The sequence below is a fragment of the Tubulanus polymorphus genome, chromosome 2 (genome assembly GCF_964204645.1).
Source record: "Tubulanus polymorphus chromosome 2, tnTubPoly1.2, whole genome shotgun sequence".
In the NCBI taxonomy this organism is placed as follows: Eukaryota; Metazoa; Nemertea; class Palaeonemertea; order Tubulaniformes; family Tubulanidae; genus Tubulanus; species Tubulanus polymorphus.
In genome coordinates, this window is record NC_134026.1 from 9,272,545 (window position 1) to 9,298,765 (window position 26,221).

The 26,221-nt window shown below is 38.9% G+C and overlaps 4 protein-coding genes across 4 annotated transcripts; 2 read left to right on the forward strand and 2 right to left on the reverse strand.

Moving 5' to 3' along the window:
* Positions 1–1,027: 1,027 nt before the first annotated feature.
* Positions 1,028–6,653, reverse strand: LOC141900236 (ciliary microtubule inner protein 2C-like). The gene is made up of 4 exons (XM_074787036.1): positions 6,479–6,653; positions 5,228–5,501; positions 4,667–4,776; positions 1,028–1,803 (listed from the first exon to the last, which is right to left on the reverse strand). The coding sequence occupies exons 1-4, from the start codon at positions 6,547–6,549 to the stop codon at positions 1,656–1,658; spliced, it is 603 nt and encodes a 200-aa protein (XP_074643137.1). The 5' UTR covers positions 6,550–6,653; the 3' UTR covers positions 1,028–1,655.
* Positions 6,654–8,435: 1,782 nt separating this feature from the next.
* On the forward strand, positions 8,436–13,118 carry LOC141898887 (uncharacterized). Its single transcript, XM_074785032.1, has 10 exons — positions 8,436–8,550; positions 8,714–8,852; positions 9,417–9,535; positions 9,891–9,944; positions 10,029–10,249; positions 10,941–11,030; positions 11,111–11,305; positions 11,568–11,688; positions 12,003–12,293; positions 12,751–13,118. The coding sequence occupies exons 1-10, from the start codon at positions 8,436–8,438 to the stop codon at positions 13,116–13,118; spliced, it is 1,713 nt and encodes a 570-aa protein (XP_074641133.1).
* A 708-nt stretch (positions 13,119–13,826) lies between these two features.
* LOC141900090 (single-strand DNA endonuclease ASTE1-like) lies at positions 13,827–18,478 on the reverse strand. The gene is made up of 2 exons (XM_074786820.1): positions 18,341–18,478; positions 13,827–16,776 (listed from the first exon to the last, which is right to left on the reverse strand). The coding sequence occupies exon 2, from the start codon at positions 16,749–16,751 to the stop codon at positions 14,568–14,570; it is 2,184 nt and encodes a 727-aa protein (XP_074642921.1). The 5' UTR covers positions 16,752–16,776; positions 18,341–18,478; the 3' UTR covers positions 13,827–14,567.
* Positions 18,479–18,977: 499 nt separating this feature from the next.
* Positions 18,978–24,338, forward strand: LOC141900621 (transmembrane emp24 domain-containing protein 9-like). The gene is made up of 5 exons (XM_074787601.1): positions 18,978–19,157; positions 20,146–20,261; positions 22,519–22,623; positions 23,761–23,859; positions 24,213–24,338. The coding sequence occupies exons 1-4, from the start codon at positions 19,034–19,036 to the stop codon at positions 23,830–23,832; spliced, it is 417 nt and encodes a 138-aa protein (XP_074643702.1). The 5' UTR covers positions 18,978–19,033; the 3' UTR covers positions 23,833–23,859; positions 24,213–24,338.
* The last annotated feature ends 1,883 nt before the right edge of the window (positions 24,339–26,221 follow it).

Here is a 26,221-nt window from a genome sequence, read left to right on the forward strand (position 1 = left end):
TCCCCCTGATAATTTGGAAGAATTAGTCCAATTTTCCGGTATTCTGAGGATTTTAAGCACTTTTTGATCATCTCATATTCATAATGTTCATTGCACTTTGAAATGTAGCACTGAAAAAGTGTAAATGAATGATACATAGGAAATTTTGGCAGGGGGTTGGGGCTCCAGCACCCAAAGCACACCCTGGATCTGTGGCTGTTAATTTCTGTACAGTTGACTGGGATTAGAGTGTTATAAAAACACTCTAATTTGACCATGGACTATAAAACAAAGTGACGCAAGGATCCAGCTGTCGACGCAAATTAGACCCTAGCCACACTGAGATCGGAAACCGACGCGCTATATTTGAATCTGTGCACATTTTTAGATTCCATGATTTGACTTGACGTATGAATCGAATGTCTCCAGGTTGCAGGTCTCTCTACGTCTATGAAAGGTTCCAACAAAGGGAACCACATATTCATTACTTACGAGTAAGGCCACACCAAAAAAAAGTGGGTAGGTCCCCGTAAATAATTTTATACAGGTCCAAATTTCCAGTTGAAATTATAATTAGCAGTTAGAAGACCACAATAGAATAAGGAATTTGAGGTTTTTGTACAATAAACTATTAAACAAACTATAGTTTGAACACATTTTACACTTGGAAACTGTTTATGATAGACAAACAACAAAATCTTGAAAAGGCCTATAATATATTTTATACGGAATTCCTGGAATTTTGCAATCCAAGGTTCCCATCAATGTCTGATAAGCAATGTTGTCTGAGCACAGCCGTACCATTTCCAGAATCAAATCCGATGTAATAAAATTTCCAAGATAAGAATATTTACAAGAATGGAGAGCTTTGTAGTTGGTCGGCCACATATATATTTTTGAAAAAACTTATTTCATCCAAAACTTTGAAATGAGGTCGGTAGGCAATTTTATGTTAAGAAATTTGGGGAATTCCTCGTGTTTTTTGTCCAGCAAAAAAATCTAATCCCTTTTTGTTTGGTAATATATATGTTTTTATTTTTAATCACGGCAATAAATGCAAAAAACTGCATAGCAAAAACGAAAGCATCACGGCAAAACAGTGTATTAACAATTCAACAAGATATGCGATGCATGTATGCTTGATATCGTCGACAATAAACATTTAATCTAAATTTTCATGATACAAATACGCTTCATTCAAAGGCGCTGTGTAAAGTGATTTAAAAAAGTAAGCAATAGTACTTAAAAATAGTAAAGAATCTATGATTGAAGAAGAAAAAATCTTAATGCGTAATGTTTGAAAACGCATTAAGAATGAAAATTGCAGATAACTATTCAGTATTTCTTCTTTTTTTACAATTTTAAATCTGGTATTTAATGATTGGTGCACGACTAAATGATACATACGTAAGTCTAGAATGTCAGATTGAAGGTCTAACATTCTGTCCCATGACATAAATACAGTGTAGTGTATTTCAGAAGAGATCATAGTTCATTTTATAATATCTAGTATACATCCTTACACATTGTGAATTTGGTACAGCCTTTTTTGGTATAATTTTGGTGTAATTTGAGTAAAGATTAGAATTCTTTTGGTATATTCATACAAGATTGGAGTTTTTTTTTCAAGAGAAAAATGAACGAAACAAATGATCGATACAATCTTACGAAGATGATCAGCGTTGCTCGAAATAGACATCTCTCATAGCGCGATCACGAACAGACGAGTAGGAACTGAATTGTTTGTTGATGGGCAGACGTCTTATGGCCGTTTCTATCTTTGGCAGGTGGACATCCTCGATATAATTCGAGGACAAAAGCATGCTGCAACGAAAATTCAGTTAATGCAATGTTTAACAATTGAAAACAAATAGGGGAATCATCCACTTGTCTTGAATATAGGGGGCTATGGCTGTCACCAGAAACATGTGGGGAGGTCGAAATTGGTAACAACTGGAACATTAGTGAGCAATTCATTCCCCAGAGTCGGGGGTTTAGGCATCATCCTCCATGAAAATTTTGAAAAACAGGTGCCTCAGATGGGTTTTCCAAGCATTTTAGCAGTTCTTTTAGGTTAGAAATCTACATGACCCCATGAATGGAATAAGCAGGACTTGAGTTTCAAAAAGCCACCCGACCGGGTGATGCCCATGGAGCAAGAGGTTATGAAATTATTTTCAATTCAGATGAATCTGTATTACATGATGACCTAATCAATTGCAATACGCAGGCTCAAACCATTCCCTGCTTCAGGCATTCTGTAATTCAGTCTTGCCCATCTCTTTTTTAAAAAGTAAACTGACAAACGGACTCAATTTGTTAGTTAGGGGGAGATTTCCCATGGGGGTTATTTCCTTTTACTATGAGAAAGGGATTCACAGTGTTGCAGGCGTCGTATGGAGGATCTCGGAATAAAAACATATCCAGCTTTTAGCTAAAACACAGGAAAATTTAGGGACAGATGACTTCGTAGGCCTATATACAGAGGATAAGAGTGGACAAATTCAGCAAAAGGGTGAACCCCTTTGTAACAAGTTTAGCAAAAAGAGACAAATTAAAGAGATAAGCTTGTTCCTGTTGAAAAATATAAGTTACCGTAACTGTAAATCATCACTGCACACAGAAAAACCACGGCAAATAAAGCTAAACACAGCATCGACATGCAAAAAGGCAACCGCACTAAAAGCTGTTTTTTGCATTTCCATGATTAGAAAAAAGAAATAAAACATTCTATAAGCATCAATCATGAATTTATTTGGCACTTAGTGAAGAAATAGATCATTCTGGTGTATTTATAACAGTAGATAAAACATCTTTTGTGAGATTTAATGAATAACACGTGTTACAGTACAACTCTTATCAAAATCTGCATAGTACAAATTTTGCTGTAATTTTTAAAACCTTTGACTCACTTAGCGCTCGCTACTCGGAACATCATTAGTCAGGTAAAAAGTTTCTTCTTGTCCTCTCATGGAAGAAGAGGACGGAGAACTACCGACCAAGAAATTCAGCGGCCTCTAGGATTTAGAACCCTATATTGATGACATCCCGGCAGACGGCAACCTAAGAGCAATCACCTCATGATTGCTCTTATACAAAGTAACGTACCATAATCGTTATATCAGGGTTGACTGATAACACTTTTTGCACAATCCTCAAGACTAAATAACTACACAATGTAATGTATGAGTCAATTTTTGAATAATACATTACATCTAATCCCAATAACCTAATTCAAGCGCAGTGATTTGTATCTGACTTCAAATATACACGTATATTTATATACTGTGTATTTATTTGACGTGTCATTTAAGACTGAAGGAGGGTGGTAGAAACCACCCTAAATATTTCCGTGTTTTTTTTAAATATAAACGTTTTAGTTATTCATTCTATTATCGTGGGATTTTACACTTATACATTACATTGTGCAGTTTGATTAATCAACTTATTTTATACTGTTTAATTGATTTATTGATTAATCAGCTCTCGCAGCAAAAGATCTATTCTAAGGTATGGGTGTGATATCATTTCGGCATTGGTGATGAAATTTCTTTCTGCAGCAGATCAATTGTAGAAAAATGAAGGAAAGAAAAGGCGAGAAAGTGGAGGTAATGTATTTTTTTTCGAAGACAGACAGGAGTAGAAGAGCTAGACATGGCAGAGATATTGCTGATCTGGAAAGCGAGTTGAAATTGACCTGAGCAAAGCAGCGGTTATAAACCAATCCCAAATATAGATGGCTACTTTCACAAAATGAATTTCATTAATTCCAAGGCAGCTTCCTATTAATTGCCATAGCCTTGTTCTTATCAAATGTCATATCGGAGCTACAGCCAACTTTTCAGGATAGGTCTCGTGGTGAGAAGTTTGCGAAAACGTGCGATTGTTAAATTAAAGAAATGAAAATTAAATACAGAACGCGGGAAATGAGTTTAAAACGCAAGGCACGTTCACACTACTTTATTTAGATATCTAAATTCTATATAATTTAGCCCATAATTCGGTATAAGTTCCACCCCTTCCAATTTGAAACGGACTCGGCTTGCAAAAAGTCCAAATTGGTCTCTTTCATTTTAGAACAATCTAAAAGACTGATCCAGGTCACAGACTTAATCTGGTCGGAAACTGGTTACAGGTCCGTTCTAAATCGTACTCTGCGGTATGAATTCAATTATGATAAACTTTTCAGATTTCAAATGATTTCTGTACTGCCTAAATACTTACTAACGGATTTTTATTCATCTTATAATCTGTCTATTGCATGCGTGTTGCTTGCTAAGTATCTGTTTTCATTGTTTTGAAAATGTCCTAGAATTTACCATAGAATGTGTTCAGAAAGGCCTAGGCCTACATGATGAACTGCAATCATCAAAATCGTCAGGGTCTCATAAATCTACCATCTAGATATAGATATCCTGGTATAATACTCATGACGTCTTACTGGACCAGTCAAAACTATCGGTAGCCAATTTAGTGACGCATGTTCGATCGGGCACTCTGATTCGGTCCGTTCCCACCTATTTTGAATCTAACTAGGGGTAGTGTGAACGCGGCTTTAAACTCCTCTTTGTTAAAAATAAGAATAAAATCTGTTGCAAAAGAAAACAGGACTCCAAAAATAATCCAGTAATACCGAATTGATTGATTTGAAATGGATATTCACTGCAGACACCACACCCATACTTACAGAGCTTGCTTTTTGAACGTTTCTTCGGCTGGAACGGGTAACACGAAATGGTTGACGCGAGGGATGAATCCGCTCTTATCTCGGTAATTTTCTCTGTGAGACTGCGCTTGCTGCAAGTACAAAACGAATAGATGAATATCAACTGTTTAATCATATCCGTCCTGTTTTCATACAGAATGTAGCAACGTACTGACACAGTTTTTGGCTGAAGTTAGTTCAAACCCAATTGAAACAAAACTTTTGTCAGTGTAGCCGACTGGCTTATCAATGCATATTTGAGTCCATAATAGGCCTACAATTGGAAAAATATGTTCACTTAATTTAAATTCAGGCAATTATTTTAATTTAGACCAAAATAATACCTTCCAATTAAAGATATAGGCCTACAGTGAACTCCCGATACCGCTACCCCGCCTAAGGCCAGGTTTTCTCAATGTACATCTCTATACAAATACATAGTAAAACACCCCTGATATACCGCCATACTCTCTATACCGCCAACATCGTTCTGCACCAATGTGAGCGGTATATCAGGGATTAACACTGAACATCCAAGCCTACCTTATCAAATCGCTTTATTTCATCATTTCGATCGTGATGTATGTTGCTTAGCTCATACGACGGGGCGTGCAGGAATCTATCTCTGGTTCTAGTTCGATTGCTGATCACGAGAGTCGGATCGTGGGTGTAGTACGTCGGAAACTGACCGCCGCGCTCGTATGGACTTTTCGAACTGTTCAAGGCCTGAGATCTGTAATCTTGGAAATACTTGGCAGTCGCGTGGCCATATGTTTCGCCGTAGTCAAACTTCGTGGTTGGACAATGCCCCTTATATCTACCGGGTAGAGAACAATATATGGAGATTACAAATAATAATAATAATAATGATAATAATAATAACAAGAATAAGTATTCTATAGGCCTACAGCGCTAAATCCAGCTTTTAAAAACTGCTTAATGCTTTACATTTATAAAAGCCTCATTAAAGAGGAAATGTTTAAGTTGTTTCCTGAAGATCTCCAGAGATATTTCATTTTTGTATCTAGTGTCAGTGAGATAAAGGCAGAAGAACGGAGAGGATTAATAATTGATATATAAGAGTTTTCATTTTCCAACAAAAATACTAAAGGAAGTGGAATCTTATGCCGATGCAGCATTATTTTCTTAGCATTATTGGGCTGGCCTCTATATAATAAAAGTCATTATACAGTAATGTTAAAGATAGCCTAGGGTTAAGTTATGTTTAGGGGGTTCAGGTTTATTATCAGTTAGGGTTAGGATAGTAATTATCTAAAATGATCAATGGTTTGCAAATGCAAGGGCCTGAATTTTCTTGAAATCATTGAATTTTTCGAGCACCTGACTGCCAAATGTTGATTTAAGGCAAAAGTAAAACTGTACATTGTAAATGTCAGCCTAAGTAACAAATATGAGCCACCAATCTGTATCTGTAGATGTACATAGCCGCATTCAAAATTTACACTAACGGCGATGGTGGGAGAGAGCGACAAGCTTAGCAATGAATAGTCTAGTACCTAGCCGTTACAACGATTGGTATTCAGACTAAGCAATGAAATGATCTGATCAGACTTTTCACTGATTGATTTAAAAAATACTCTACGGACTGAGAGGAGCCTGTCATGTTTTGGACTGGATGGAAAGGAGGCAGCATAGCAAACCAGGCTTCAGGTGACTCAGTGAGACAGTTCATGAGTTGGAAGCCAGAGAAGCAAGAGTAGGAGAGGATCGAACGTCGTCGAACGAAGAAAAACATAAATTTTTTAACAACAGAAGTCGAAGACATTTTCCTACCCTGGCATCAAACTCGGAGGTATATAAGTGGCATTGTGTGTGGTTATCAATGTTCCAGCAGATCGAGACATCTTAATCAAAGTATGTGCTTGAGCTCGGTGGTTTGGTCTAATTTAAACTAACGACAACATCTGACAAACTATTACTATTGAAATATTGTGTTCATCTTCGCCATGTTTACTATGACAACATGACGCTATACGGACAGCGGACCGGATTTACTCACTTGCCATGGTTGGAACCAAATTACTTTATTGTTTCTGTGTCGTAGTATCGGGCATTTTGAAGATACAGATACAGATGGACATACCAACTTCAAGTCCATACATAAGAAAAACTAAGAAAAAAGTTGTTTATAGAAGCTGAGACGAAAAAAATATATTCAGGCCTTGTATAACACTGGAATTAAATCGGGGCGGATCCCAGCGCGGCGGACCATATCGACCATGAAAAAGGGCTCTTTTTGTAAAATATGACTTTAGAAAAAATTGCCTTTTTGGATAAGAATATATGTCTTTTTTCAATGTTTCTCCGCATGACCCTGGTGCCTTTTTACTTAAAACTGCCCGTTTTGGACAAGAAATTATGCCATTTCGTTTCCGCATTACACTGGTGCACCGTCTTATTCTTTAAAATGCGGTTTTGGAGAAGGAAATGCCTTCTTCAAACTTTTCTCGCAAGCTCTATTCGCATACTACGGAGCAGGATTAAATCGGCTATTCGAATTAGTTACTTCGAAAATCGGCTACTGCGTCGTTTTTGGAGCCCGACTCGAACGCAAAAACGAAAAATTTCAAATAAGTAGACCATTTCAGAAACGCATTGTAAAATTCATTTTTAAGTGTTGTAAAATCCACAATGAATTGTTAAACCTAGATTTTTCGATTTAACTGTTTCTTGACAGCGTTGAGCAGAAATATCTTCAACTGCCACGCTGCCCGCAAGCATGTGTGGTGCGTATTCGAAAAACTTGTGCGATTTGCAAAACGTAGTTTTCGAAAGGTTCAGCTTTGTTAATAAAGGAAAATTAATTAATCTAAGTGATATCCAAAAAACAGGCAAGGTGTATCATTGAGCCTATTAAATCTAAACGACTATGTCAATTTTTGCGTAGGCTAGCCCCGATTACCACCCTGTATGGCTGTACGGGCATTTAAACAACGAATCAAGATTCGGATAAGGGTATATTTCATTCATATCTACCGAGCGTACTCTAATCTTTCTGATAGATATCACGTATCGATATATTGATCCTTGAATAAGTAGAACATGTGATGCAGGTGACTTTTTTTCGTTCATCGGGAATGTACGGTATCATAGTTTATCGATACCAGCTGCTTCTCGTTTCACGATCGTCGTATCGAGGGAAAAATCATCAACAGCCGTCAGCGAAAATGGTAAGTTTTCTAATTAATTTTGCATAATTACCAAATTAATTGACGATGAGATAAAAAGTTTGTCCCTCGTAATTGCTTACCAATTCTTGTGTTTAGACTTAGTTCGTGTATCAAAATAGTTTATAAGTTTTATGGTTTAGTTTACACAAATATACGATTAAGCGCGGGAGATATTCAACAGTAAGTTGCCCAATTATGTTTGATATCACAATTTTGCATAGACTTTCATGTATATTTTTCACTTTGAATCTCTTTGAGAAATAATCTCAAGAGTCAAGAGCGAGTCATCAATTCAATCAAAAACCTATTGGTTCTTACCGGCTTATGGTTACCGTTAAAAACGCCCGACTGAAAAAAAAAGTTTCGACGTACACTAACTGTAAATGTCCACTAGTTTCGGTACGTCTTTGTGATCGTTATTATGCCGAAATGTTCGTACATATGTAAGTACCGTGCGCTCGTCCCCATAAAGCCGCATAAAGTAAATGGCGCAAAATTATTTACAGAAAACGTTCGGTACTTTTTGTCTGGTTGCCCAGTTTGTACTCTTGCACGCTGCAATGGACATCGACCCCGATGCCAAGTACGAGGATTTGTGTCAGGACGTAGACAAGGAAAATAAGGAAATAGCTGCGTCTTCCGATAAGAATATTCCAAAAAGTGTGAATTATGTCGGTACGAAACTATACTATTGAATACCTTCATCCGGGTAACGTTCGTCTGCTAAAATAACAATGATTTCACGAAGTTTTCGAAACAATCATTTTAAGTTCTCGATCAATAATCGAACATCGGAGTAACTTAAATTAACTGTCAACAATTTTTCTCTCGGTAATAGGTGTTGGTTTTAACGTCATTCGCGCCACCCCTGACCCCGAGGAGGCAAGGATGTCGGGAGGAGTGGAGGCCGGGGTTTTGTACACTCGTCGCATATTCAAAATGACTTACAAAAAGAAACGTACATCAGTCGATAACAGGTAGAATAAAGATTTCTTTTTGTCACCGGCTTCGTTCGTTAATAAACTAAACAGTTAAAGTTACAGTTTATTTGACAAACCCAAGGTCTACACTTTAGACAAGAGTGAAAAATAGAACAATATTTGAAATAACGATGGGAGGTGTTCCGATCATTTTTTTTAGATGTTGACCTAGCGCGTTAGTTTTTGATCGAAGGTGGCGTTCATAGAATATGCGACTACCTTCTAGAAATATCTAGTTGATGGGCTTCATATTCAATTCAAGTCCAGTTTTCCATTGCTCAATTAATGTAAAATAGACGCAGAGACATTTTTCATCAAGCCGGACGCACACACCAGTCGGAATATCCGTTTCCAAAAGATATCCATTTTGGCTCGTCTTTGTTCCGCGGCACTAGAAAATAAACAAAAACATTGCCAAAAATCTTATAGAATGTTTGCGGAAAGCAAAACGTTTTATGTGTCCTGTTTTTGCATTCTGTTTGCACCCGGCTTTACTGATCAAAGGTCGGACGACTTTCCGATCGGTTTGTTTTTTGACACAATAATTTCGTTCTATTGTAGCGTGCAGTTACCAGATCAGATTGAGTTCGCGACACTTCGACAATGTACGAAGAATCAGGCGATGTACTACGACGCTCGAAGTTACAAAAAATCAAGTAAAAACGAAATTAAAATGAAAGGTGAAATACTATGGTATCAATATCCATCTCAAAACTCTTATACTGTCTTACACTTTTTTAAATCTCAAAGTAGGGATTGACCCTGTTATTCATTTGATTAGCGTAGATTTCGTTTGACTTGATTTGACTTGAGATTGTTTTCCCTTACAAACCCACCACACCTGTCGAGAGTGAAACAGGGGGTTCGATATAAATATCGGAAATCGAAGTACAGATATAGTTGCGTGATCGGTGGTCGAAATTACAGCATTTTCTATTAAATCGAAGTACATGATCTGAAATTAAAGTTCCAGTGGTCATGCACTTTTAGCCACTAAGATTTCAGAAGTAATTTCTAATTTCGATTCGATTTTAGGTGAAGCAGGTGTTACGGCTCCTTTTATGGAAGCAGCTTTCTCAGCGCGAGCAGGTGCATCATTTGCCTCTTAATGAAATCTGCTAATTTTAAGTAACTTATTTCAACTACATAGACCTACAATGTTCAAAATTCTAGGTATCCAAAATAACAAGAACGCGCGCGGAATGAATTCGAAAGTTACATTTGAGAAGAAAACGGCCTGCGAGTTAGAATTAGTGCGCTATCGCGAGTCGTTGGTGTCAAAACACGGTTACAAACTTACTGAAGATTTCTACGAAGCGATGTGTAAGTTGCCCGCTAAATTTGACGAGGACTCAGAAGAAGAATACTTGCGGATAATGGAAAACTGGGGAACGGTGAGTTCACTAATTACTATACATTAGTTAGTAAATCATGGATGGCTACATTATTTCTTATGTAACGTCTGATACATGGATAAGTTTGTAAATTGGCTGACGTTCTGAATGCGGGAAAATCGATGTTAACGAACTTGAGCGTGTGCAAATAAACGAAGAGCAGTATGGAAAAGATACTTAACATCCAGGTGATATGGCATCTGCATTTTGTAGTACTTGACATTATGTTTGTTACCTTACATTACTCTGAATATCCCGGAGTAATAAAAAGAGTCCGAAATTCTTCCTTCAGCTAATCGTATATTTGACGTTTCTTTTATCTTCAGGAATACCGAAATATTTTTGACTTTTTATTCTTAGTGAGGGATTTTATATAATCTTTACAACACGGATAGAGTTATCTCTCATTGATTAATCTTTCCTTTTTCAATTTGTGAATCCCTTATATCTGTATCTCAACATCGCTTTAGAATTTGCTAGTTCAGCACTTACGGACAATTCATTCTTTATTCAGCGGTGCTCTGGAATTCGTTTTATGCAAAACTTAGGCCCTGGTAGTGATTATGCCCATCAAGGACCATTTTAGCCATCATAATTCATTTTTCCCTCTCATTTCCATATCATCTTTTCTTGCATTGACTTCTTCCATGTTAAAATGATATATTATTTTTATTTTCAATTGTATATTCAGCACGTAACGTTAGGCATAGTTGCCGGGTTCAAACGGGTTGAGAAATCTGTCGCTACTAGGAAAGAAGTAATGACCTACGCAGTTAGTAATGTAAGTAGACTTGAAATGAACGACTGCAACTTCTGCCATTTTCCGTAACTTTTCTGATTTGATTATCATATCACCGCCAGATACAATCGTCAGTAAACGTGAAGGCAACGTACAATGGCGGAAAAGCTGGACTCAATTTTGATATGAAGAAAATTGAAAAAAGTTCGGATGCCATGAACGCTTTTTCCAAATCTCAGGATATCACGTGTTTCGGTAACAGGAAAAATCCATCTGTACTTTCGGTAACGCTGGAACCGATATCCATCGCTTTAAAGGTAAAACACAGGAAAACGCTAGAGAATAACAATTAATTTTTGTTTAGTTGCGGGCGCGAAGACTGCTAACTAATGCTTTTCGCCAAAAGTTTTGGCCGTTACCTTAGTTGAAACCTATCTAATCTTTTGATCGTCAGTTTCTATAACGATACAAAATTCCCTTGAATTTCTAAGTCGGAGGAACTACTTGTAGCAAAACATTCGACGTAGCTCTTAATATGCGTGTAATTTACTTGTATTTATTTTTACGTACCAATTTTAGCCAGAGTTTTGGCAAGGTGAAACATGTTTGACGAACCATTCGGAATTGAGTGTGAGGCACCAATCGATGAAAGATGCTTTGAATAAGTTCCCTATATTGAAAGACATTAAACTCCAAAAAGGTGAATTTTCCAACGAGGCAATAATTTTCATTGATCGTAGAAATAAACTTTAAAGAATCTGGACCGTACTGTAATCAGTTCCATAGTTGAGAATTTGAGAGTTATATCCGATTTCCAAACATCCGAGTTGAACGGTAATGTCCGAGTTGATAGGATCCTACTGTATTCAAATTCTAATCGTTGAATTAGACCCAGAAGATCCACAATTGTTTATTGAATCTTTTATTGATATCTTTAAAACTGATAGATGGATCATTTACGCCGTTAATGTTTTCTGATATCATTCGAATCATTTCGTTTTGCAAATTCGACAGACGAAAGTGTTGTATCGATAGCTCTGCAGTGGCCGGCTGGTCTGTACGGGCTTCCCCATCCGAAAACCGGCTGCCCAAAGAAAAGCGATGGATTTAAATGGAAGAAAGGTAAACGGATTCATGCCACTGGAAAAAAGAACAAGTGGACTGAAAATGCACATTTCGGTGGGAAATTTTCCAAATCAACGATGGAGCAAGCCTTTTGCGTGAAAACCAAACAAACTCCTAATGCATTGTCCTGGCCTCAGGGCAAATACTGCATTTACCAGTCTCAGAAAATCTGTCCAGCTGGTAAGTATCTACTAAATTAATTTAGTTTCCAGCAGCTTTTACTATACTGCCTTCAGGGGTATACTCAGGAAGTCCGTCAGGTCAGATTGCGTGTACTCGCGAGGTTACTCGAGGTTTATATCGTCAGTATGTTGGTACGCATCTAAAAATACGAATAAATCATTTATTGCCCCATCTTTGAGAAATTGGTCATCGAGAAATTATAACTATCCAAATATTCATATTCACTGTCACAAAATGTTGGTGTTAAGCTTTTGGTATCTTAATCGGTATAAATTCCGATCAATGTTGATATCAAGCCATTGTTTTTCAGTTTTTTTGTCCCTACTGTTTCCAATGTGAACAAAATCCGGAAATTTACACCGGTATTTGTCCAACGCGATAACATTTTACAGGTCCCAGGGGAGTCTAATTCTAACATTGACACGTGAATAATCCTGTTTTCGGTTCTATCTAGGTTTACAGACCGGTTGGGTATACTGGGATGAAAACGGCGACGACGCCGAGATAGAAGGGGAAGTTCCTTACGGCAAATACGAGCAGAAATCTACTAACATCTCGTTCTGCTGCAGAAACGACGGCTACGCTTCTAATGACATCTACTTGCCAACAGAGAAACCGTTCTATCTATTCCCCACCTCGCACCAATGTCAAGCCGTAAACGGTATGACATCGAGCAAGGAGTACTTCAGGTGGGATGATGCCGATATCTTCAATGATAACTCCCGCGGTGGTTCGACACCTAGTATGAAAGGTGATACCAATCACAAAAATACGAGGATCTATTTCTGTTATTACACACCTGGGGCAAACTCAGATGAATAACTTGAGAAGTGATTTTTGAAAATAAAGTCATGTCAAACGAAGAATCCTCTTGCATATAGCACTTATGTCCAATTAATGGAGTTTTTGTCAATAAGTCTCTACTTTAACCCTTGTACAGTCAAGGGTCATTCTCAATTCAAGTAATCCTCAACTTTGTTAGAAAATGCAAGGCTAAAAGAATTGATATCGTGTTTCTCATTTCTGAGCTTATAAGGGATGATTAATTTATAACGTACGTATTAGGGGAGGGGGAGAGGTCAGTGCAATTGCATACTTTAATGCTTAATGTATATGAAAAAATGGCCGATTTTGCATACGGTGGGGGGGGGGGAGGGGGCAGAAAAAGTCTTATAAGATTTTATGCGTACATAATAAATGAATGATCCCTAAGTTGACCCGGCTGGCTGCATACATACTGTGCATTACTTTTCTTATCCTGACCAAGCTAATCATAACAGACCCGGCAGCTATAGAAATGAACTGATTACAAATTTCATTGCAATGTACTAAATGACCTGGCCGATTAGGAGAAACAAGGTATCATTTTTTAGCATAAGACCATAATAGGATGTACCAGTCTACCAAGAGAAATCCATTCTAACCCAAACACTTTGATGAAAAAATATAAGGAGAATCCAAGTGATAAAAGTCTATGAATTTGAACATTTTCAAATAAAGAATTTATTCAATGTAATTAGATTTTCACAGTTGTTTAGTTCCAGTAGTCCTCGGCCAGGGCGCAGTTTTATAGACAGAAATTTGCTCCAAACTAACACCAAGGCCCAATTTGATGAAAGAGTTTCTAAGATTTGAGATGGTTATAAGTTTTTATTGTTGGGTTTAAAGATAAGAAATACATGTAAACTTATAGCATTTAACCGAGGGGACCAAAAACCAACACGAGCAGTCTTACCAATACAATGTATTAAAATTTTGTGGCCAGTCACTGAAAAGTTGGTTTGGGTTAACCAGTAAATGGTTGAATTGTTTACAATTTACAGGGTTCATAGCTGCTATAACCGATCAAATTCCATGACTTTCAATGACTTCTTTTGCCCAATTCCATGACTCTTCATTCAACTTCCACGACTTATGTTAAATTTTCATATTAGTCAGATCATCTTCAAAGCATATTACATTTCTAATTCAGCTACGTCGGTGAGTGCCATAAGTGCAAACACCAAATAGTTGAGTTGGGGGAGCTTTGCTCCTAAAACTTTTGAAAATGTAATACATGGACAAGCAATCTAACAGCTCAAAATATGACTGTTATCAATCCAATTGTTATCTTAAACACACTTTTGAGCGATATGACCACAAAACGACTGCCTTCTAAGGCTAAGACTTCGCGAGGCTGACACTCAACCCTATGAATTGGCCCAATGAATGAAAAAAACAAATGGAATGATCTTGCACCAATAACACGATCGGATGATAGTTTAATGTTTTTCAAGTTTGTGATGCAATTTCTTTATCGCTCGAATCCGAATCGAGATCCAAAAGCGCGAAACGATTCGTGACATCTTCATTCAGAGAACTAGCTTTCTCGATCATTCTCGCCTCATCGTTTGAATCAGACACTTCAGCAGCAAACGCGTTCTTATCGCAACTGCGTTTTTTATTAGAAGAACTGTTTTCCATTTTCTTCGGTTTCTTGCGCTTTTCTACATCCGCGAAATCGCCCTCGCCCGTCAAACAGCCGCCCGCGACAACAGCGGCCACCATTTTCTTGTACAGGTCCGTGATGGCCGTCTGGCGGCCGAGGAGTTCGCTGACGTACAAATCCGGCTGCTTTCGACTCATCAATTCGCGGCAGACGTTATACGCGAACGTGCCATTGAAAAGAACGGCCGGATTCGGACAATCGAACGGCTGAAGAAACAACTGATTCAAGTGTGTTACCGCCAGTACAACCGTCTGCAATTGAGCGAAACCGTGCACTACGTCAACTTCGAAAGGATCTTTTGAACTGTGCTTTCGTTGCAGTTCGAATCGCTTCAGCTTATCGACTGCGGCGACAAGATCTTTACAATCGCCGGTTTTGTCGTCTTCGCGCAGCAGCAGACTTAGCATCGCCCTACAAGCGCTCGAATCCGAAAAGATATTTTCCGTCTTTTTTTTCCGCGAGCACGTATCCAACGCGGACATCTTCATCCAACAAACTATAACTGCGCGCAAATGATTGCGCGTGACTTTGGGAGTAGCATTTTTCACCCAGTAAACAATGATCGCGAAATATAGCAACATTTCCACCGGGAACGCGTCAAACGATGCGGCGTTGACGCCTAGAATTCCGAGGACGAGCTCACTTCTTCGATTGCTGTCCAACTCCAGAATACGCGTCAAATCTAAATCGATCTTACAATCGCCGACGGCGCAATTTCGTTTAACTAACTGTTTTCCGACGCGGTCGTATTCTTCGACGGTCCCGAATCGGCGCTTATCGCGGGAAGACGTTTGATTCGGTCGACCACTCAATAGAATGCCATAGATCACGCGCCGTATCGCGCTCGAACAAACGTAAGACGACGACTGTGCGTAGTCCTCCATCTGACAGAGCAGCATCACGCGGTGCACGACGGCCGCGTTCATCGTGAGCGCGGCGAGCTTCCCCGCGCGAAACAGCGCCACGTACTCGTCGGGGAACCGATTTCCGAAATAATCGGTCAACTCAGGATTCAGGAGTTTACGGTCGTCGATGTATAAATGCAGCCTCGACGTCAATCGCGAGTAACTCTGCATCGACTTCTCGATATCTTTTATAGTTTTGTCTCGTTCGGCTTTTTTCTGATGCAGCACGATGCGATCGAGCGCGCTCGGCAAGTCGACTTGATGACGCAGCCATTCGACGACCGAAATGACGTTCTTGTTCGGTATGCGTCGTTGTTTTTGTCGCGCGGTCTTTTTTCGCGCCTGACTCAGGTGCGCGTAGAACGACTGAAATCGCAACGAACTGACGACGTCGTTGCCTAAAAGCGTCGCCAACAACGGAACCATTGCCGCGTCGAATTGGTAACGCTTTGCGAAAGCATCGCGGTAGTAAGTGTACACTGACAAACAACAAGCGCCGTTCTCATCCGTTCTGACGTTCGTATTCATGAACCCGATTGGTATGTACCCTTTCGGCAGGTCGTAAATATAGAAATCGCTATCTTTACTGATCACGGGACATTTCCAGTGCATAGCGAGCGCGGCGATTCGTTCGTCGGCCTCGAAATCACATGTCATGTGACATACACCCAACTCGTCCAACGTTTGCACGAACACCGACTTCGCCAGAATCGGCAAAATCTGTCCTTGCCCTTTTTGACATTTGTGCGTGCAGACGTGAATTCGGTCGCGCGCGCGTTTCAATGTGGTCGACAGTTTTCGATCGTCTTTGTTGTAGCTGCCGTCGAAAACGACGAATGGACGGATATCGCATCGTCGCAGGACATCGAAGAACTCGGCGATGACTCGCGCGTAATCGTCGTAGCTGCCGCCGTATTTACACGGCAGGTTGCGGTCGGACGACAAGTGCAGATGGTAGAACAGGTTGTTGCCGTCGATGAGGACGGTTGTGTCGCGCAGGTTTTCACGCACGAAAACGTCAGGATTATCGTCCATGAACGTCGATAGTCCGACCACTCCCATCGCGACGTCGGCAGGCCTTAGATCTCTGGAAAACAATTACAGTAGAACTAGTCAAATACTGGTCTGTGGTTTAATGTCAGGGATATTTTCACAAACCATAGGGCAAAATCACTCGGTATCAGGATGTTTGGCCCTCAATAAATTGCCCCTACTATGTTTTAATCAAATCCTATTTACTCGGGATTAAGTAGTTAGTTACCTAATTGTTGGTGGTAAGCTATCATAACCGCAGGGGCTTATACTGAAAATATCAGTAACCACAGACAGGTTACTGACTATGAATTGAAGTAACACCACCTTAATACTAGCTACAAATTACAATAAATTACGCAAAGCTAACTAGTTGTTCGTAGGGCAATTGTCCTGGATTCAATCATTGGTATCGACCCATCCGACATTAAAAGTTAACCACCTATTTAGGTAATTAATAACAGTAGAACACACTCAATCAGGTTGGTAATCTGTCTATAGTAACTGCTGTTCAAGTTGGTCCTACTTTGTGGTCATTCATTCCCTGACATTCTCATTCGCTCATATATACCCCATGTACCCCATGACGAGAGAAATCCCACAATCACGAAGCCAAGATTGAAAAATTCTATATCAGAATAATAATATTTGAGGAGCGACGTTTTGGCTAACAACTGTTAGCCATCATCAGGCGTTCTCATCATCATACACGGATATTGTGTATCTTCTCGTCTAATGTACCCCATTGCGCATGCTCAGAATAAAAAAACTAGGCATCTTTTTAAACCTAGAAAATTTGGGTTTAGGATGTAGACGGATTATTATGATTATTATTACTATCGAGTTGGTAGGTGGGGGTAAGGCTATAAGTAGTACAGTTACATTAGTATATTTGTACTACCAGTTCTTTCACCAGTGCTGTTACAAATATATTCTTGGCCGATTCTTCCAATTCACAGTTCAGTATTAGTACTATGGTGCACGGGAATGACATAGTTCCTGATTGGCTAGCAATGTTAACGCACACTCCTTCATTCTCAATGCTCATTGGTAAATTTCGGGCAAAAGCCAACTACGTAATAGCTACAGTCAGTGCCGACACACGCACAGTATACTCATAGTGGCAATTGGTCGCAGCGGCACCGTATCACCATGGTGGACAAACAGTTTCTCGCATCGATCTCGAATACCATCAAGGCAGAACATACTGAATGTTTTGCAAGATCACGTGGAGTCACGTTATGCTTATTAGTTGTCAGTTACTCCTTGCCTCCGCCCCCCCTGGCAACGTCCCCAAGAACCTTAGTGTCTGTGGTAGGTACGTCAGACACTTAAGGTCCTTCTTGGTGAAATATTTCCCTACCCTTTGTAAATATCAGTATACATTCGTAATTGGATGTACTTATTTGCGAATGTAATCACATAATATGAAGGCTCTTTATTGCTTTTCATTAATTTCAAAGTTTATATTTTACCCTTAACATATTTTATTTGTCATTAAATCAGTAACAAACATCGGGTATTCGGTGAACACCCAACTACATGCAGGGATCAGTACCGCAAGGTTTACATTCCACGTCGTTAAGATGCAGAAATGTGAAATAAATCGCTTTAGTTACCACGTTTCACTAGCTGTTAACTGTTAACAAAGCATATGAAGTATCCTTGATAGTTTTCGTACGGATGGAATAATATTACACAGTATTAAGAGTGATAATGTAGAGCTGATTCCCTTTGCCATGTCCGCTATACGGGGTGGTGTTAACAATACCCAATGTTAGCTGTAAACCGGCGGCCCGCAAAGGCTTTCATCACGTAGAGTCTCATATCTTGTTTTAGTTCCTTCAATCGTATACTATACCGATGGATACTTGAATTAGTCTCTGGATTGTATATATATCTCATAATTTGTGTAGTATCTCATTATTCCTGAAGATGACTATTAGGATATAGTCGAAACGTTGAAATAAACTACTATCTCGAAGTTTCATTTTCGGACTTTTTATTATCATTGTGGGATTCTCTTCTCTTCATGGAATCTTGTTGTACGGGCGGTCAAATCTAAAATGTTCAATGGTGCCCTTATCAACAGTATGGGGACAAAACGATCAGATTTATTCAACCCAGTATTTTTAGAGACTTTGAAACATCCATAGCATTCGGTATCATCACAATCAGATTGGATCGAATGTTAAATTATAGTTAGTCTGGTAGAATAACAGTGGTTTAAATCACTACACTACAGAACCACTTCAATATCGACCAATGTGAAATATCCAGAACCGTTACTTGTGCACCAACAGGAAGGAACGATGGTCTTTATCGTTGTTTTGTCGTTTATTCTCGTCGCGTCTGTGTCCGGATTATATTTCCACATCGACGAAACCGATAAGAAATGTTTCATCGAAGTAATTCCCGAAGAGACGGTGATTGTTGGTACGTAAGCTTGCCTATTTAAAGCCAGTCTCAATAGAATTTTTCTAATCAAAGTCAGGTCTATATTTCATTTATATATATATATATATATTCCTGGAATGCCTGATACGATTGCAAAATATCATGACAATATTCAATTGGTAGTTTGGCACCAGTCATTGATTATTCAATTTGCCGTTATTACACTTTTGTAGGCCTAGATAGACACATTGAGTTTTTCAGCCATATTGTTTTCACAATTAATTTTCAATGAGCAAACTCTTCAGTCAAACTTAACTCCTGCGGAACTGGGTCCATATTGTTATTTTTGATTAAACGGGCCTGCAGCAGGGTTACCAATTTTACCATAGTTGCAGGGTATTAGATTACGTATTTCTATAATCCACGATAAATCATTTTCAAAATGCATTTTCAGGCTGAAAATGAACAATATTTTTTTCAAGATTTATATTTTCAATCAGTCGTAAATTTCACACAAAGCGTACAATTATCCTAAAAAGTACGTACGTGAAAAAGGGCCTCCAGTTATCGCGTTCCAACTCGACAAGTCGCCATATTCATATCGACATGAATATGTTGATATATCGTGACGTTTTGACGACAAATTTTGCTTTGTCGCCAATTTTCTGCGGGACCACTGTCGACTTTACTTGTCGCGAGGAAAATGGTCGAGAAAACGAAATATGTCGTCAAAACGTCACGATACGTTGACATGTCGACGCGGCGCGATATCGCAATAGTCAACATAATCATGGCGACTTCGCTCGAGGCCCCTTCGCTTTTATTTCGTATGTGTAGAGCAGACTCAAAATAAGCTATTTGAAGTAAATTTGAAGCAAATTCAAAACATATATATGGTGACAATTGATACACGCAGACGTCATCATTTGCTATGGCCGCACCTTGAATTGAAAATATTTGTTCTGTACTGATGTGTAACCCATTGAGTGGACAAAATAATCGATTTGCTTTTCATTACTTTATAAAGGCAATTTCAAGTCTGAAATTTACTACGCTGCCACGAGTACATTTCTACCAGCGAGCCCGGGGTTAGGTATCTACATACTCGTTAAAGACCCACAGAATAAAGAACTGTTTTCGGGGGTAAGAAAAGCCAGTGCTTACTTTTTTCATACGATTTGGTCCCGAAATAATTGGAAGCATGAGCAGATTCTGAACTAAAATGTGTGCCTTCGAACCCCCAGACTTCGCCTTATGTTTTTCTTTTTCACTCGCATTATAGATTATTTCCTTAAAATATTTCTGCCACTTCACGACGGTATATTCAGTATGTAGACACCTCGGCATCCTCCACTGAGCACGTTGGCTGATGTTAATAGATAATAAATCATCATAGAAACGACCGTGAGAACTCCGTCAAATAATGACCGGGAAAATGTTCCCAAAAACCTGTGAGAACATTCCTAAGTCAGCTCTAAATCATTATTACCTAAGACCTGGAGTTGTATTATTTCGATCCATACCAGAAATGACAGTTTCTTCGGCTCTTCGCACGGCTCTGTTCGATAATCATCTTCTAAACGCCGCGTATTGCATTCCATTCTAAGGTCTTGCGCATTATGGTTTGTTTGCCGAGTAGTGCCGGAGACTTGCCTTACACAACAAAGCAAGTCAGTCTGGTACGGAAATACGGAAGCGATAAAGGGCCTCGAGATGTCGCGTTCCAACTCGACAAGTCGCCATATTTATGTCGATATATCGCGATATATCGCGTCAAGTCGACATGAACATGTCGACATATCGTGACGTTTTGACGACATATTTCGTTTTCACGACCATTTTCCTCGCGACAATACGACATATTCATGACGACTTGAAACTCAGTCGTCATATCACTGGTGTCCTCATTTTACATTTAGACAAGTCTTCAAATGACGGCTTGCCCCGTGGAAAATGGGCGAAAAAGCGAAATTTGTCGTGAAAACGTCACGATATGTCGACATATTCATGTCGACTTGACGCGATATATCGCGATACGTCGACATAAATATGGCGACTTGTCGAGTTGGAACGTAACAACTCGAGGCCCTTTATCGCTTCCGTACGGAAGCGATAAGGGGCCTCGAGATGTCGCGTTCAAACTCGACAAGTCGTCATATTTATGTCGACATACCGCGATATATCGCGTCAAGTCGACATGAATATGTCGATATATCGTGACGTTTTGACGACATATTTCGTTTTCTCGACCACTTTCCACGGGGCAAGCCGTCATTTGAAGACTTGTCTAAATGTAAAATGAGGACAAGTCGACATATTCACGACGACTTGAAACTCAGTCGTCATTTCACTGGTGTCCTCATCTTACATTTAGACGTGTCTTCAAATGACGGCTTGTCCCGTGGAAAATGGGCGAAAAAGCGAAATTTGTCGTGAAAACGTCACGATATGTCGACATATTCATGTCGACTTGACGCGGTATATAGCGTTATATCCACATAAATATGGCGACTTGTCGAGTTTGAACGCGACATCTCGAGGCCCTTTATCGCTTCCGTACAATTGCTAAACAAATACGATACGTTACATGCTTCTGAAAGATTATGTCATAACATTGGTAAAAGTGAAATCATAGATGAAGATTCAGCATGATTTTAACTAGGGCTGTCGGGTCTCAATCGCTGATGCTGTCAGTGTATAGTGAACGAGAAATGGGTGCAAGTGCTTATTGAAAGAATCCAGCAGTCCAACGGTTGTTAGTTGATATATATTTGACTGAGTTCTCATTGGAATAAACTAACTGTCTAGTCTCTAGTCAATTCTTATCAAGAACTATGGAACCGGGTACCCTGTACACCAAGTACGGAAGCGATAAAGGGCCTCGAGATGTCGCGTTCAAACTCGACAAGTCGCCATATTTATGTCGATATAACGCTATATACCGCGTCAAGTCGACATGAATATGTCGACATATCGTGACGTTTTCACGACAAATTTCGCTTTTTCGCCCATTTTCCACGGGACAAGCCGTCATTTGAAGACACGTCTAAATGTAAGATGAGGACACCAGTGAAATGACGACTGAGTTTCAAGTCGTCGTGAATATGTCGACTTGTCGCGAGGAAAGTGGTCGAGAAAACGAAATATGTCGTCAAAACGTTACGATATATCGACATATTCATGTCGACTTGACGCGATATATCGCGGTATGTCGACATAAATATGACGACTTGTCGAGTTGGAACGCGACATCTCGAGGCCCCTTATCGCTTCCGTAACCAAGAGCTAATTGGCTATTGAATTAAATAAAGCACAAAGCCTATTGAAAGTTCATTAACTGCTACGGGATCATAATTATATCATCCGTTGTTGTACACGTTTATATTCAATGGAGTTTCAGACTTACCCTGGTGAAGGTAGATTCACATTTACTTCTTATTCTCCTGGACAACATCAAATTTGTCTTAATCGATACTCTTCCGCCTGGTACGGCGATGGAATGATAGTAGGTATCGTACGGAGCCCCGGAGGTGACATGGTGAGAAATAAGTATTTTTTTTTTTTCGTTCGAACGAAAAGTTTTTCGTGGTCGTGCAAAGCCACTATAGCGATATGAATCCGTTAAACCTGATATATCACGTAGCAGAAGGCAATTTGCAATAAAATAACCCAAAAGGAATCTATAAGACAACTGTGATTAAATACATTTCAATCGGTTTATGATACCTTATGTTTATGAACTTTTAGTGCATCAAATTTTCAATTTATAGTTGATACATAATCTCCGGTCTCCCGTTTGGTACATTCTGATTTCTTGATGGTCTGACGAAATGCGGGTTCCGGACTTGTACCATTTCATCAAGTTCCGTCTGAAATAAAAACACAGCGACATTAAATAGATCAACAGATAATTGAGCCGTTAGTTTACATTATATTGAACTGTTCAATGCAGCGATCACGTACGTGAATGAGATCCATGAAACAATACTGCAGAATGTTTCGATGGAGATACAAACCTTGATCCTCTAGCTCACCAAAGAGGTTCATATAATACTGGACACATTCACGTTGCAGGAATACCCAAAAAGATTTAATTCTTTGGTTAGTAGTGCTACGACCGGACATATAGGTGTGGTCGTTAACGGCAAGAAAGCGTCGAAAGGCTGCAACATGCCCGCTCTCAATTCCTAAATCACCACGAACGCGAACCGGAATCACACCCAATTCCTCAATATAATCCATAAGGTAACCAACCACCAATGATTTAAGGATCACTGTTAGTAAAGTACACATTAAGCCGCCAAGACAACCACTCATCAAAAAGTCAAATGGGCGCAGTTTATTATAACCATCAAAATGGCAGAGGTAATTGGGACCTATTGCATATAGTGATATCTCAGTCTTAATCAGATATATGGGCACGGGCTGAGAAAGTGGAGAGCGCCACGCGGTTGTTGACGTCACACATTTCGTTCGAATGAAAACATTATTTCGTTCCCATAAAACGAATTTTTCGTTCGAACGAAAAAATATATATCTATTTCTCACCATGTCACCTCCGGGGCTCCGTAGTATCGGCATCACATTTCACAAACCATTGTCACCTGAATTTTTTAATCGACTGATATACTTCATTGAACAGAGAGTCCACTTAGATATCCAAGTCGATGAACATGCCAATGATAACCAAAGCAATGCGGGCATGGACGGATAGACTCGCTGATATTCAACTTCGAGCAAGGCAAGTTGGTGGCTTTAAACAGAACAAAAAACAACAACTAAGGGCATGTTGGAATGACCTTTTCCTTGACACGGTCTGTTCAGTTTGGGTTAAGTAGTATAGCTCGAGCAGCATTAGGATAAATGACTAGATCGGATTAATAATAATAATAATAATGATAATGATAATGATAATGATAATGATAATAATCAAAAAATAAAAAAGTAATAGAAATAAATCATAATTAAATAAGACAGATAAAGATTTAGCTATTTGACATTGCACCTTTTTCAAATAAGTCTGATAATTGAAACCAGTTCACACCCTCGGGTTTTGGTGAAATCATGATGAAACGGTCAGTGCTTTAATTTCAGCATCGATCGTGAAGAATATTTTGACAATTGAATGAAACCGCCATATCGACTGTTGTGCATCCAAATTCTATATTCATGAATTCTGTAAATTTTTAAAAGAGTAGGGACGGATAGATTGACGATGGAGGTATACAATAATAATAATTATATACTGAAATTACTCATCGTTTTTGTCTGTTGAATGACGTTGAAATATAAATGTATAAGACAAATCTACATGCACTACCTGGTGGCATATTTTTAAAATTGAAAGTTATCAGTTAAGAAAAAAATCCACGAAAACATATTTCCTTTTCTGAAACAAGGCCCATGAAAACAAGCTGATTTTTCGATTGATCTTTGAAGTAAATTTCTAAATTAGATAATACATTTATATTATATGGTAGATACTATACTATGAAATTCACATTTTACATATTTCTAATTCGAGTATCCTGGCTTGGCTTTTCGAGTATGGGCCCCGGTATAGCAGGGTTGATATCGTATTGGCTCGTGAGCTGTGCTTTCTTTGAAGTATAGTATCCTAGTGTTTTCTAGCTTGTTTTCTTGCCAAGATGATTACACCAAATTTCTACAGTAATGACGTTTTCATAATTGTAGCATTGTTGTTGAAATACGAGAGGAAGATTTTCACGTCTTTATCACTCTGCCTTCCAGTTATTTGAAATAATATGTTGACACTGTTTTAGTGCGATTCCAGATCAATATATATATCGCTATAAATTCTATCTTTACAAATGAGCTGAAAATACGCTAACCAGATGTCTTGTCATGGGTGCTCTGTCGGAAACGCCCGAATGCATCTTCGGGATTGCTGATGAAATAGTTGGCGTAATATAAACCTCAGAATCTACGACTTATCATTATTCTTCGACTTATCATTATTATATCAGAAAAGTTGCTGAATTTCTGAAGGCTCCAAACAGGAATAAGAATGGCCAATGCACTATGACCAGTGACATAATGTTGTTGATTCCAGACTAGTTTACCACGGACATTATTATGTACGTAGAGACTAGTTTACCACGGACAAAATTATGTACGTAGAGACTAGTTTACCCCAGACATAGTTATGTACGTAGAGACTAGTTTACCCCAGACATAGTTATGTACGTAGAGACTAGTTTACCCCAGACATAATTATGTACGCAGAGACTAGTTTACCACAGCCATAATTATGTATGTAGAGACTAGTTTACCAGAGGCATAACGATGTGCGTATGGACTAGTTTACCGCAGAAATAATAATGTACGTAGAGACTAGTTTACCACGGACATAATGATGTACGTAGAGACTAGTTTACTACAGACATAATTATGTACGTAGAGACTAGTTTACCACGGACATAATGATGTACGTAGAGACTAGTTTACTACAGATATAATTATGTACGTAACTGATGCGCTTCATGTACCAATATCAATCCATTAAATATTAGAAACCAGTATAAAATTGTGTTTTTGCGATTTCCTTTCGCAAATCTCAATGTTCAGTGAAATGGTGGTGCGCAGTTGGAGACACCTTTGGCGCGTTATCTCAAACTCTAGGAGTTACAGATCAGTCGTCAGAAAAGATATTTAAAAAATTTCAACGCAGGCCAAAACTTCAAATAACGCTCAGTAAAACGGGGAAATATATCTTTAATAACCACTTAGATTACAAAATTGATAAAAGTCGCAATTTTTTGATGCGCGGTTGAAATATGCGGTCCTTGTTTTCACATCGACATTGCTCTTAATAGTTGCGTTCAAAACTTCCAAAAATCACCGGCAAATATCTGCATTTCATTTCCTTTAAATGGCGTGTAAATCAAGTTAATCAAGCAAGGGACTGCAGAGCTATATGATATTCAATCAAATCTTATGTTTTAAAAATGAGCGCAAATCATCGCAACAATGTGGACCTCGAGGGACCGCCACAAAATGGCGCCTAGATAGAAACTGGAAACTTCTTTATTGTAAGTAAATCAAATGCCAGTGAAACTTGCAGGTCGACGTCGCAAGCCGGT

Excerpts from the sequence above, each read along its gene's own strand:
- LOC141900236 (XM_074787036.1), bottom strand. The coding sequence starts at position 6,549 with ATGTCTCGATCTGCTGGAACATTGATAACCACACACAATGCCACTTAT. Across the intron at positions 5,502-6,478 it reads CCTCCGAGTTTGATGCCAGG|ATATAAGGGGCATTGTCCAA; the intron begins GTAGGAAAATGT and ends TCTACCCGGTAG. Across the intron at positions 4,777-5,227 it reads AAATAAAGCGATTTGATAAG|CAAGCGCAGTCTCACAGAGA; the intron begins GTAGGCTTGGAT and ends TTGTACTTGCAG.
- LOC141898887 (XM_074785032.1), top strand. The coding sequence starts at position 8,436 with ATGGACATCGACCCCGATGCCAAGTACGAGGATTTGTGTCAGGACGTA. Across the intron at positions 9,945-10,028 it reads AGCTTTCTCAGCGCGAGCAG|GTATCCAAAATAACAAGAAC; the intron begins GTGCATCATTTG and ends TCAAAATTCTAG. Across the intron at positions 12,294-12,750 it reads TCAGAAAATCTGTCCAGCTG|GTTTACAGACCGGTTGGGTA; the intron begins GTAAGTATCTAC and ends GGTTCTATCTAG.
- LOC141900090 (XM_074786820.1), bottom strand. The coding sequence starts at position 16,751 with ATGGGAGTGGTCGGACTATCGACGTTCATGGACGATAATCCTGACGTT.
- LOC141900621 (XM_074787601.1), top strand. The coding sequence starts at position 19,034 with ATGGTCTTTATCGTTGTTTTGTCGTTTATTCTCGTCGCGTCTGTGTCC. Across the intron at positions 20,262-22,518 it reads ATAAAGAACTGTTTTCGGGG|ACTTACCCTGGTGAAGGTAG; the intron begins GTAAGAAAAGCC and ends ATGGAGTTTCAG. Across the intron at positions 22,624-23,760 it reads GGTACGGCGATGGAATGATA|AGAGTCCACTTAGATATCCA; the intron begins GTAGGTATCGTA and ends TTCATTGAACAG.